The sequence below is a fragment of the Larimichthys crocea genome, chromosome XX (assembly GCF_000972845.2).
Source record: "Larimichthys crocea isolate SSNF chromosome XX, L_crocea_2.0, whole genome shotgun sequence".
NCBI classification, from domain to species: Eukaryota; Metazoa; Chordata; class Actinopteri; family Sciaenidae; genus Larimichthys; species Larimichthys crocea.
The window spans coordinates 13702057-13716188 of record NC_040030.1 but is presented as its reverse complement, the minus strand read 5'-3'; the positions used below and the strand labels follow the sequence as shown (position 1 = coordinate 13716188).

General features: G+C 42.5%; 1 protein-coding gene across 4 annotated transcripts in view; it reads left to right on the top strand.

The window, feature by feature from the left end:
• tbc1d22a (TBC1 domain family, member 22a) overlaps window positions 1-14132 on the top strand; it is a 120565-nt gene that overhangs the window by 50011 nt on the left and 56422 nt on the right. For all 4 annotated transcript variants that reach the window (XM_027272424.1, XM_027272422.1, XM_027272423.1 and 1 more), the window contains one exon: window positions 10875-10981. In XM_027272424.1, the coding sequence (XP_027128225.1) occupies window positions 10875-10981 (107 nt within the window). The remainder of the gene's footprint in view (window positions 1-10874; window positions 10982-14132) is intronic.

Below are 14132 nucleotides of genomic sequence, written 5' to 3'. Positions count from 1 at the left end.
TTAAAGTCAAGATGTGGCAGGGACCACTTATACACACAGTCCCTGCATTGTCATTGGGTGTGTGTGTATGTGTGTAACACTGCAGACGGACTGGCTTGCTGGAGCACCCAGGGACGAAGCTCGGAAGATGGAAGCATACTGTCACTCAGCTGTGATGAAATGCCTGCAGGAGTGTAACCGCACACACACACACACACACACACACAAACACAGGGCACTGACTGGTGAGGCGAGCTATTAGAAACACAGACATACACACACATAGAACACAGACCAAAGCTGATATCTGCTAGATGGTGAGAAGAGCTGAGTCGCATCCAAATGGACGGAAACAGAAACTTAAATTGGGCGAACTGTCTGCGAATTAAGATTTTGATTTTGTCATATTCTGCTTGAATTATATGCTCAGGTTGACAGTTTGCTTCACTTTAGACATTTTATTTTTGGCCCTTTCAGCATTACGTCATGTCTTCTTCTCTTCTCTACACTTTCCACTTGTATCTCCTCTGATCTGTTGTCTGTCCACTGGCATGGAGCTGTTAGCTGTGGCACAATGTACCCTGCCATTGCTCATTTGTTATTTGGTTGGTTTTAATAATGGCTGGCTCGACGTGTGTGTGGTCATAGAGAGGAGTGCTAATTCTGTTCTGGTGACACTAACATAGGATCATTTGGTGTTGCACTCACTCTTACGTCGCTCTTCTTCACGCCAACAACAGATGGGACCCTTCTGTGGCTGCGTCACATGTAAAAACCAGTCAACCAGTGAAGCCACTGGAAGACTTTTATTTTGAAAGTGAGCTTAGTTTCTATTTTTCTTTTGGGCTCATTGTTGATTCACTTTATCCTCTTCTCTGTCTCTGTATCCGTCCATCTGCCTGTGTGTCCGTCTATAGATTGAGCAATCTGTGGAGAGGATCTTGGCCAGTATAGGCGGTTAACTAATATCGGCTTCTTTCCCCCCCGTTGGTCTGGCCACCGTTGGTCGAGCCTTCTATTCTAAGTCTCCCTCTGATTAACGGCTGTTATTAGCTCTAATGAGCTGCTTAGTGATTGCCCGAGCACAGCTGCTGACATCCAGCAGGAACACTGTCTTTTCTACTTTGTTCCTTATCTACTTTTGCTTTCTCTAATTCCTCCTGCTTTAATCATCCGTTGAGATTATTGACTCGGTGGTAGGGCATTATTTTCTGCCAGACAGTTTGAGATTTGTTCTTCAATTTTCTTTGATGCTGCCTCTCTTTGTCTCTCTCCTGGCTCGAGCTTTGCCTCACTCTCCACTCCTCTATTTGGTTTAGAACGCAATCACCATGTTTCTGGGGTTAAGTAATAGCATTTGGACTGGCAGAAATTGAATCAGCTGTGTGGATTTGACCCTCAGTCTCCACCTTTCTCTATGTAATTGTCTCTTTCATTCCCCTGAAATATGTTCTTCTCTTTCAGACCTTTTGATGGCTGCCACTTTACATTCACTTTCTACTTCTTTCTCCATAAAGAGATTACATTTGGTGTTCTCATATCTTTAATGCACATTTAACATTTTGGTTCGGTGACACCACTTTGGTTGCAACTCACATTTTTAAGGCCACTGGATTATAAAGATAGATTGTATCCGTTTTATATGTCTGGTTGTGTGTTTTGTGTGTCAAACAACAGCTTTGTCCAGCAACTTTCTAAATGTTCCTGTAGTAGTTAGAAACTTGTTAGAAAGTATCCCTACGTAAGTGGATTACTTGATGGAAATGTACGTGCTAATTCTGTGGTTCAAATGTGTCCTGGTATCTTATTTTGTCATATTTTTTTAAATGTAAGTTTAGAAAACTGACTTCACATCCAAATGTGTGATCATTTTTTTAAAGAAATAAGGAAATATTGCAAAAGAAAATGTGACTTAAAGGACCAGTCTAAGATTTGGTGGCATCTAGTGGTGTGGTTGCTGATTGCAACACTCTGGCATCACCCTCTCCTTCCTAACATGAATATAAAGTGGCTGCCAAACATGCAAAAACAGGGAAAAGACTAATCTAGCGCCAGTGTTTAGGTTGTCCATTCTGGGCTACTGTAGAAGTACCTCATTCTAAGGTAACAAAAACATAATAATTCTTATTTTCATGTGATTACACACTAATGAAAACATAGTTAGAAATATTACAGTATATGCCATATTCTGTAAATAGAAACCCCTAAACCTGACCCACAGACAAACAGATGGATTAAAACATGCTTTATTTTGTAATCAAAAGTCTATTATTTCTAAGCAACAACAGGATAGTTTACATTTTTTAAATTAGAATAGTATAAGACCTAAATGATTTAAATGGCTAAACATTGCTAAATGCGTTTAGTATTTCGCAGCATGTCGTCTTTAAGCAGATCAGTATGAGTATAATAATCCTTTCAGATTTGAAGAGTTTTTAAAACCAGGTGTAAATGTTTTAGCAAAGAAAATGGAAAGTGGAGAAATGTGAATGTTCTTAGTATTTTAGTACAAATCCATTATGTATAATAGTCTTCATACATAATGATAAAAGTCTGTGATGTAGCAGAGGCATAACAATAAGTTCTTAACCTGTAGTGTGTAAAAGCTTTAATTTTACGACGAACACCTTGCTGGTTTGTTTGTCTCTATTTGAATTTATTTCTGTGAATATTTGGGTGTCTTAATGTGTCCATTATTTATGATCAGATCAAATCAAACCACAGCCTCGAGAAATAGGCCAATATTTCAACAGGGAGCTGAGGTGAAGTGTTTAAAATAAATGGATTTCATGTTTGTAGCAGAGAACAGGACACGCATGTGGAAATTGTTTTCAGTTCTACAAGAAATGTTGAGCAGGTCGAGACAGGAAACATGATTACAAAAACGTGAGACGGTGTTAAATGGAAAATCTCTTCAAGACACGTGAGAGCGATTGTCGTTGATTTTAATTGTATGTTTTGAGCCTCGTGTGTTTTGGCCTGCGGTGTGGAAATGGCCGTTGAGACCATCGTCCACGCCTGACAACTGGATATATAAAGCTAAAAAAATCAATAGCAGTGCTTTCATCTGCATCCGGCCTGATCTTATTTCCCCGTATTACCAGAAAATCTCTCATTGCTCCCTGATGATAAAAAGCAATAGAGGTCTGAAATGATCCAGAGAAATAGTTCTGTCAAAAAATGATTTATCTTCTGTGAATAATCGCAGGGGTTATTGAATATTTTTAGATTAAGTTAATTACTTGACTATAAAAAGCCATAAATTGAAGCTCTCCTCACCGAGAAGCTTCAGATCTCTTCAAGTCTCTATTTCTCGTTCTCTCTGTCAGCCGTTTGATTGGGGAGGCGAAAAAAAAAAGAATCTGTTTTATCATTCTGTCACCGGCGAGACGCGTTCCGCTTGACCTGATGCAATTGGAGGCAATTGAAACAGTCATCTTGCCGCGCTGCTGCGACTGTGCCGCGCGGTGTTTTGGGTTGCGTCATGGCTTTGTGCACATTCATGCACGCGCAAGACTCACGCAGACGTTTCAGATACAGAAACAATATCGCGCGCACACACAAAAGGATCTTAACATATGTGCATACACTGCAGCTTCACACACATTTAGTACACAGATACTCATGCACAGGTGAGAGGCGTCTGCCTCATCACTCCGCATGTCGACTGCCTGCGTGTTTAAATATGTCTGCTGCCGTTCATAATGTCTGCTTATTACTGTTCCTCTGATGTTTTTTTTGTTTTTTTTCCCCCCACCAACTAAGCCTGCAGATTACACACACTAATGACTTAATGGACTGATCCTTCACTTACATCTCAGGAAACTTTCCTTCGGCTCCCAAATGTCTTGTACATTAGGCAAGCACATTTACCATGCCTTGAGTTGATTGGACAGCTTATGTGATTAAAAAATGTTTGTGTGTGTCGAAGGAGGCAGGGTATCGAAAGAGACGGCGAATGTGTGATTGAATTCTTGGCTTTACCCGCTCGACACGCGCACACGCCACGCTGCTTTTTCGAGATAGATTCTACTACATGACCTGAAATAAGTATTAAAGAGAAGTCAGTTGGCCTAAAGTTAGCGACAGAAATGTTGTTCAAACATTAAGTGCAAGCGCCTTTATATAAACACCTGTTCACCAAAATTGAGTCACATCTGACCTACTAGTCTATTAAGAGCAGCTGAATTGCAGCCACATTCAACATGTAACATGTAACCAAGAACCCGCAAATACAGCGCAAACCAGTGTAGAAAATGGAACAGTATAAAGACACACAATAAATAAGAAATGATCAAAAGAATAAAATGACTTATTTTCATTGTACTGGTCCAAAAATACCCCAATTTTCTCTATCATTGGAGAGTAATTTCCAGTGCTGTCCTTGGACTAAAGTAAAGTTTCATCTCATGTTCCCAAAGTTCAGGTGTCTATAAATTGCTTCTTTTGAATAACCAGAAAAACATGAAAAGGAATTCAATTTTCTATCATAATAAAACGGACAAAGCGGGAGCAAATAGAAGTGGTTTTATTACTGAAACCAGATACTCAAAGTGGTAATATTGTATTTCATGAAATTGGGGGAAAAACAAATTAAGAAAATAATGATTCAAATCAAAGCAGCAGAGGCTGAGATATGACCACTTTTCAAAGACTACGTCCCAGTTTGTAATGTTTTTTTGAGAAAGTTTGCATAAGAAAATGTATTTCCATCACTACTATTATATGATTGTTAGGAGTTGTTTTTTTTAAGGTGAAGTTGGTGGTGCTAATTTTCCAGCTGGGTGCTATTAGGCCATTGCTGAAGAATCAGGGCCCAACAAGATGATGAAGTTCAATGAATTGCTGTCAGACCTCAAACGGTGCAAACTCAATAGAAATGTGGTATTTCTGTTCTATGTATTACTTGAAGTGACGTTACAGTCTCCTCATCGCTCCAGACAATGTTTTTATCTGCTGCTATTTTTTGTCCCTTCAGTGGAGCCGAGGCTTCAGTGGATGGATGTCATGAACTTTTTCACCTCAGCCAACTGTGAAACTTTTTTCTTTTTTTTTTCTTCTCTCTCAAATTTTCTGTTTTTATTTTATTTTTGTGTGCCTTCTGTCGAGCGAACTGAGATAACCATGATGATGAGGTCATTGGCTCTTTTTCTTTTTAACTAGTTTTGAGAAATCTTCTGGTTGAATAATCAAGGAAAAGTCATTTTAGCACGAGACCAAAGATTCAGTACTTTGTACAAACGTAAAAGAATCTACAACTGTTTTTTATGTCCCCCTATTCTAAAACATGTTAAGATATTTTGGCAAATTTACCCTCATCCCTTCTAGAAAAAAAATCCCTTTTCAGATTGCTCCTTGTGTCATAAGATCTATCAGAAACCACCATGTTGATCCAGCGACAGTTTGCACCATCGATCACCCCCCTCCTTCCTCTTGTGTCTGTTACCACAGTAAAATTAGAGAGCCCCGGATGAAAACAAACAAACCTCATCCAAGGCAGCGTTGCGTCTCTCTGGCATTGCCATGGTTACGAGATTGTAGAGTATGTTGCCAGCTGTGCGCATGTTGAATCACACATTATATACACACATCTGTGCTGTACAAACATCCCAGGGGCTGCTATAAGGGGCGTCGATGGGGAGCGATGTAGTGTGAACAGAGATATCGGCGTCAGTAGCAACAGTTCACGCGTTCCGTTGGCCTTACTCAACATTAAACACTTGAAGCTTCCTCATACAAGACACCATGTTACCTCCGGCCAAGTAGATCATTATATGTCTGCACATAGGCAGATATGGTATTAATAGCTCTATTCCATGTGATGTCAAGGACTTACATTATCTTGCCAACAGCTGTGGGGCCTGCTGTTTGATGTATGGACACACGGCTTAGAGTGCAGATAGCGGGAGATGAGAGCATTGTTGGTGTGATTGTGTGGATTCTATGGCCTGAAGTGTTCCTTATCACTGATGAGGCTGAAGTTTACTTTCAATGAGTAAGCTTAGTGGTGTACTGTAAACCCGTGACTTCTAAGAACCATGAAACGACGACAGGGCGCTTTGTTGGAACAAGACGTGAGATTTTAGATAACTTTCTTCGTCTTACGAAACCCATGGAAATCAAAGTTGTAGTTTTTTTCAAGAGAAAGCAAAGATTTGCTAGACAGAAAAAAAAACTTACTTTCACCTCCACTCATATCACCTCCACCTGTTCTCTCTCTTTCTCACACACACACACACACTCTCCTACTGCTACCTTCCTTCACCTCCAGCTGTCTATTTTCATAACTTCACATCTTGTTTCACAGAAAGCCGTATAATTCTATTGTCACAGCACTGTCATCTCGTGTGTGTGTGTGTGTGTGTGTGTGTGTGTGTTGGTGACACCAGATTTGCCAGGTTGACTTACTTCTTAATTATCCCACAGTATGAATGTCACCTCTCTGGAAAAAATGTTCAGCTCCCATTAACAACGGTGTTATCACACTAATGTGCCACGGTGGGAAAAACACTTTTTTTTTTTTCTGTTGCAGAAACTTAAATGAGAGGTTGGGTGAGGTGGGATGAGGTGGAATTATCGCAGCTCAGATTTGTCTCATTTTTATGCGCCGAGCCTTCAGCTGTGTCACTTGGGTGCCGTTTTGAAGGTGGAAACCGGATTGTGACATGTTTGGATTCGGCGTCCCAAATTGTAAAGTCATTAGACTCATTAGATTTAACCTGAACTACCGCTGTAAATTATAAGTAATGGCTGCACCACTTCAAGTGATCTTATGAGCTCTGGATGGTGAAATCTTGTTAAAAGCAATAGCATTCTCTCGCTCTCTGCAGCTCAGGTTTGCTTGTGATTAATCAGAACCAACAGAGGCTCGTCAGATGGGACTGTTCTTTATTGCCAATTGCTGCCTGCAAAGACACACACTCGCACTCCTCAGCGCGCACACACACACACACTTTATGATTACATCAGGCTAAACTAGCTCGTTTATCATCTTACATCACATTACCTTGTGGCCCATAGTTGTAGAGGGCAGATGGCAGCACCGGCGTGTGTGTGTTTGTGTGTGTGTGTGTGTGTGTGTGCACAAGTCTGTGTATGTACGCGACCGCACTCGGTCTCCGGAGATGTAACCCGGCTCGGGCATGCCAAGCTGTGCCAAGTGCTCACAGCTGGCAGCGACCAAGCAGTTGGTCTCTCTGGACAAGTTGCCCCCTGCGCCAGGACAAACAGGAAATAAACCCCGGGGCCTGGCAGGAAACTGGATCCGTGGCCAATAGGAAAAGAGGTGAGGGAGAGGGGAGGAGGAGGAGGGGGAAGGAAGAACAGCTTGGAGAAGCAGGGGTAGCAATAGCTTCAGAAGACATGTCACATGGCTGTAGAGGGAAAAAAGGAAGGGAACAAGAGAAGAGAGGAAAGCGTTGTTACCTAAAGAAAGATAAAAAGGGAAGTTGAGGTACAGGAAGAGGAGAGGAGAGGAGTAGCGGTACACTGATGGAGGATTTGAAGTGACAGAGCTGAAACGATGTTAAGAGAATAATAGTTCACCTTAAATTAGAGCTGTCAGAGACGGTTTGGCTTCTTAAATTAAACTCTCTAAATAAAGGATTCGGTTCTGACGGTGATCCGGCGCTTTCCAGCAAATAATCACCGCACTGCAATCAGTTTGACGCTCTTTGGCCCTGTAGCCAAGTCTGCGGTCTGTGTGTGCTGTGCTCTTCTGCCAATTTGATCTTCAGAGGCCTTTGTGTACAGACATGAGAGTTTGTGTGCCTCAAAGAGTCGGCCTAATCAAACTAGTCCTCCACCACCAAAGATGAGTTTGTTTGTGTCAGGCCAGACCGTCTCGCCATACTTAAGAATTTATTTTGGCGACATTCCACACAGAACTAAAGGCACCGAGACTCACTTTCTGTGATGCTCGGCTCACTGAAGCTTGAACTTCCCAGAAATTCCCCAGGTTCTTATTTGTGAAGCATTTCTGCCGTGACACGGATCAGGTCCCAGACATGTATTGTCAGTTGGTTCTTAGTGTGGAGGCAGTGCTCCAAAAGTAATCACCAAGAGAGTTTCTTCTACTGAGGCACGGATCTAGTCAGAAGTAATTAGCAATTTCTTCTTTCGAAGGCAGGTCAACTGAGACGCAGGGTCTGTTGAGGCTTTCAAGGTGGCCTAAAGATACTATTTTTTTTTTTTTGTTGTTATTCATGTTACCAAAACAGTGAAGTTTGAAGGTGGATCAAATGGCTCATGAAGACTAAATTCAGCTACAGGTTGTTGAATCATCAGACATTCAGCACACAGCTTTGATTCTTTCATCCCTCCCACAGTGAACAGAAAAAGCCGTGCCAAGAAAATGACTAATGACCCGAGCTTTGACTGTTTTTAAGCATTCATCCGTGTAAAGCCGGTTATTGGCGCTAGCGTCAGTTCCACCAGCGATCACAGGGGGCAGTGTTGCCTTGTGATTCGGCCCCACTTGCATGGCCTCTCTCCTTCCCCCTCTTGGCTTCTTCCTCTTGTGTGTCCTTGTTATTGTGATGAGCTATGCCCAACTCCAGTGCAACCACTGGACTCCTGGAAGCCGTCCCTTCTAATCTGCTCCGGAGTCAAGGTCTAGGTTTGAAACTGAGCTCGACAGCAAAGTCTCTAGCCCACGACAAAGACTGATTTGAGACTTCGGGACACTCAGGGTCTCCCAGAACGCCGGAGCGGGCGGCGCTCTCACCACCTTGTTAATCAGCGACGACACCAAGCGAATTGCCAGTCAGCCTGTTTACAATTAATCTTTTCAACTACAAATTTAATGGCATCGCCGGTGCCCAGAGCCGCCGCACCCTAGAGAGAGGGCTGCATTCATGTGTCCTCGTTGTCTTCTGCAGCACTATAGAGGAGCTATCAAATTAAATACCGACTTCAAATTGATCAGATGGTGGCCTCTTTTGTCTGTGCTGATTGTGGTTGACCGTCTGCTCGCCGCTTTGATTCAAACCGCCGAGAAATATTGTGAGTTTTCATCCCATCAGCAGTCTCTGACTCATGTTTGTCGGTGGGTGACCTCTTCCTCTCTTGTGTGTACTTATACGTCTCATTGGCAGATGATTTGTTTTCAATCTCACTCCAAAAATTGGATTTTACGAGATTACATCTGTATGTTAGTGTGTGCACTAATAACGGCTCCTATATGTGGCCTGCGGCTGTATTGCATTTTGCTTTTTCACATTACTTGTGGTTGGAATGAACTACACTGACAATCTCATCATAATCCAGTCCCTGACCACTTCCATATCTGGTATTAAAGATCTGTTCGCTGTGTGAACAAAATTAGATTTTTGTGCTGTCTGGACACCTTGATCTGTCTGGGTGTGATGGGATGAAAGGTCTCACGGAACCGCAGCCACTCTGTCCAGCTTCTATCCACCCTTACTTGACTTCAAGCAGACAAGACGATGATGAGAGCGCCTGCACACACACACACACACACACACACACACACACACACACACACCTACACTTACACTCCTACAGCCTAGTTGTTAATAGCTTTGTAGTCTTGGCCCACTGCCAGCTCCCTGTCTGTCTGTCTGTCTGTCTGTCTGTCTGTCTGTCTGTCAGACTGAGCATGCTCATTACAACCTTGACAACATTCCACCGGGGTTGCCAAGGATACCAAGCAGAGCTGCCAGGTCCTGTGTGTGTGTGTGTGTGTGTGTGTGTGTGTGTGTGTGTGTGTGTCCGTCCGTGTGTGTATTAGAAATACACAAACAACACAAATACATCCACCAAACTCAACAAATTTAAGTAATATGACCTCACACACACACACCCACACACACCTCGTTCCTTTTCTCGGTTTCTCTCTGGCCCCCGCTCTCTCTAGATCATTGTTAATCAGTCTCGTCCCATCTCCTCTCCGCTGGCTGTCAGTGGCTTGTCAGAAGCCCGTCAAAGCCCCTGCAGTCCGTCACACACTGCTGCCGTTAATGACATCTGATGACACCCATCGTTGAAGTCACCCGCTCGACGATGACTGGGAACTCTGTGTGCTCGCTGCTTTTAAATAGTTTCCTCTGTGCAGTCTGCAGTGCATTTTTTTTTGGGATACACCCAGACCTAAATCTGGTGCATTTTATTTACAGACTGTCTACCTTGCTTCCTTCTTCGCCTAACTCGGTTTATAAATAGCACTAGCAGTCAAACGCAAAATGAAATCCTAGAATATAAATGAAAACTATCAAAGATAAAGTATAAAATCCTAGAAATCTAGTCAGAATAAGATCAAAGTTTACATTAGACAGTATAAAGGTGATTCAGTGACATGATCCTGGGTGGCAATTTCACTTCAGAAAGTTCAAAAACAGAACAGAAGTTGCATTATTTCTTCTTCTTTTCTTAGAAATTCGCTCGCTCTGTTGCCAATATATGAAGTGCACATTACACTGTCTGCATGGAGACCGTGTGACATTTTCAAAGTGTTCAAAGTAGCCACGGAAAAAGGTTGAACCACTGTTTTTAGACAGAAGATAATCGTTAGCCTGCTCTAAATTCTTCCCACGCCGCCTCCTTTGCTTCGCCCCTCCTTCATTTCCGCGCTCCAATTTGTTGCCGTCTTCCTTCCTTCCCGTACACCTCTTTCATAACCCGCCACATTTACTTCTTTGTCCTCCTTCTGCACCTCTGACTTTCTTGTTCAGCTGTGTGGCTGGTGGGCTTATGATGGAGCCCATGCTGTGTCTATATATGTGAATCTGAACCTGTTTCTTTCTTCTCTGTTCGGTCTCTCTCTCTCTCTCGCCTTCCACCTTTCTTAAACTTTCCCTCCAATTTTCTCACACCCGTCTCACTGTGTCTGCACTGCTCATTTCCCTCTCTCTCTGTTCTCCTTTTCTCTTCTCTAGAGGAGGAAGTGGAAAACTTTGACGTGTCCAGTCTTCAGGAAGAGGCTCTGAGGAACATTGAAGCTGACAGCTTCTGGTGCATGAGCAAACTACTGGACGGCATCCAGGTAAGCATGTGTGTACGTACGTGTGTGTGTGTGTGAGCGAATGTGTGGAAAAGATGTAGGTTGTCTCACCAAACAAACTCAGATCAAAAGCAACCACAACCAACACACTGCACATGCTCAGTTTTCCAATATTCCTCTCCCCTCTACTTAAACCCTAAAGCCGCCTGAAGCTATTCTGACCCCAGAACAAAGTCATAACAATAAGACTCAATACAGCGAGAAGTTATCATTGCTAGAGTTGGCACCTGTCTGTTACATCTGTAGGCAAGCAACCAAGATTTTGGTGCTTGAAGCTTTCTGGTTCAATTTGTAGTCTGAGTCGTATTGACCAGTCACATCTGAGTTAGCTTCCGTTGACGTTATTTGTGTGGAGAGCCAAAGAGGAAAAGCACATTTGGTTGAAAGAACTTACCGATTATCATTTGACAATGATTTAATTTTTTTTATCTGCATTGTTATGCAGTCTTTCTCATCATTTTTGCATATCAAGTTGACTCCAGGAGGACGTTGTGTCGTGTTTATCCAAAGCAACTTACAAAAAGGGAAACGATCAAGGTCCAGTGCGACAAGGACGTATTAATGCAGCAATAAGTGCTACTACACAGAGTCAAGTGACAGTTGTAGAAGGGACGTTGTAGATTTAGCATGTCCAGTTGTTGGTACTGCTAGGAGACGAGGTACTCTCTGAAGAGCTTGGTCTCCAGGAGTTTTTTTTTATTTTTTATAAAGGTATAGAGGATCGTCCTTGCTCTGGTAGGAAATGGCAGCAGGTTCCATCTGTGGGGGACAACAGACGAGAAAAGTCTGGATTGCCCTGAGTGAACAGGTGGCAGAGCCAGGTGAACGCAACGTTGGTGAGGAAGTGTAGAACTAGCTGTAATTTGTTTCAACATTTCTATATGAGGTTGGGCAGAAGATAGCCCGAGGATGAGATCTTCTAACCGGTGTAGACCATTGATCTGAAACAGCGAGCTAAAAGGTTGGAAGACATTTACGGCTGCACACTGCACTTTGTTAGCAGCACCGGCAACTGTTTAACATCACAGGAACTCGATTTTGCTTCATCAAACATGAATTTAAATGACGGGCAGTGTCTGTATCTAAGTTATACATGAACTGAGCACCAATGACTGATGGGATATGTTGGATGAGGACATCCAGCACAACATTTGGACTGTACTCATGTTGCAGTTCGACCCTAAGTGCTTCTAAAGAGCGTTTTGCTTGTTTTTATGCACATACAAGCTCAGTTTTATTTAATGTCAGTGCCTCTGTGGACTCACCGAGTTCAAGGAAAATGCCTTAATGTGAAATTCAACAAAATATTTCAGTGCCAAACACTACATTAGTAGTCTTTCATGCCAAATGTGTAATAACATTTTACTTTTACGCCATAAATGTAATCCTCATTAAGTGTGAAACATCTGTCCTTTTTTTTTTTTTTCATTGAAAGGAGTTTTTGGTGCAGATCAGTGCGTGTCCATGACACACCATCGCAGATAACAGACTGTATGCCAAGTGTTGAACGCTAGTCTGACATTGCAGTGTGTTGTAAAGCCTGCAGGGCCTCTCCCAACAGTGTGAGCATTATGTACGAAGCAGCTTTTTATGCGTGGGGTTTTAGAAATATGATTGTCTTGCATATTCTAAAGCAGACCCGGAGTGTCTGGAGACCGGATAATTGCACACAGACCGCAGCACCAAACTTCATTTTGTTTCATCATTTCTTCCAAAACCCCCCTGCTTTTTTTTTTTTTTTTTTTTTTGCCCACCAGCCCTCTTAATCGACCTCGCTCTCAGCGGTCATGGTTGAGCCATCTGTCAATTCTAAACGTGCTTGCCTGGGCTGGCGGTAGATTTGCCCTCAACAGTGCGACTGTTACTTAGCATCCTAAAACACCATATCTCTCTATGCTGGATTAAAGCAGGCAACAGAGCGTTTTTCTAAATTTGCAGACGCTGGAAAACGTCACGAGATGTCAACCATTTAGTAGCTTTTGATACCAAAAGTCTGTTTGGTTCTACAATGGTGTTTTGGTTTTTCTCTCTGACGATGTTTTAGCACAGCTACTCTAATCATTGCTCTCTGGCACGGTTAAAGAAGCATTTGCCAAGTCTTCCAAGTCGGGTCAATGACCCTAATCTAAAGTAACACTTAAGAGAATGGCCATGGCAGTTAGTCTTTAAATGTATTGATTAGGCAATATGGTTATTGTTGTATGGAAATGAGTGTTTTAGGGGTAAAACTAACACCCTATATTGAAGTGAGGTTTTATTGAGTGGCAATCAAAGAGGTCGATGAATTTAATAGATGATTTCTGTAAGTTTACATTGTTTTAAACATTAAAAACATCCTTAATGTATGTCATCAAATCCAGTACGTCGCTGAGCCCCTACACTAAAGGTAATTAATTGTAAGGAGCATGTGCTGTGCATAAAATGTGAACGTCCATAAATAACTATCAATTGGCGAGGCTATTCATTTAGGAAATTAATAGACGCTGTGCCTTGTCGCCCCTGAGAGAGCAAGACGGAGAGAATGCGGAGCTCAAGAGCAGAGGAAGAATAGAGTGTGTGTCTTTGTGTGGATGCTGTTGGATGATGTTTGTCCCCCCGCGCTTGTGTTTGTTTGTGACCTTGGCTCCAAACTAATTACGTGCAATGCACCAGGGAAGCCCATGTTTCCCCCCTAATGCTTTCTAAACAATCTGACGGAGGCTGAGTGCCTCAGCACCGTAATTAGTTGGTGATCCTTGCTCTGACCTCGTCTCAGACCCTCTCACATCCACTATACACTATTACACTTAACTGAGGGCTTGAAGGTGGGGATCCGGTGGGTTGGATAGAGAAAGAGAGAGAGAGAGAGTCTCTCCATGCAATTAGATTTTCTTACTGCCTTTTTAAGCACCTTTTAGAGTCGATCCGGTGTTTCCTCTGGAGCTCGTGCCACCACGGTGTCCACTTGTTTTGAGCCAATTTGTGTAAAATATTTAAAGCCGTTTATAATAACATCACAATGCAGAACAAACTCCCAAACGGTGACTTTTAAAACTTCTACAAGCTTAGTAAGGCCCCCCAAAAAAGAAAAAGAAATTACTTTCTCCTATGAACCGCTTCTGCTTTTTCCTGCAATTACCTGTGGAACTTTTGA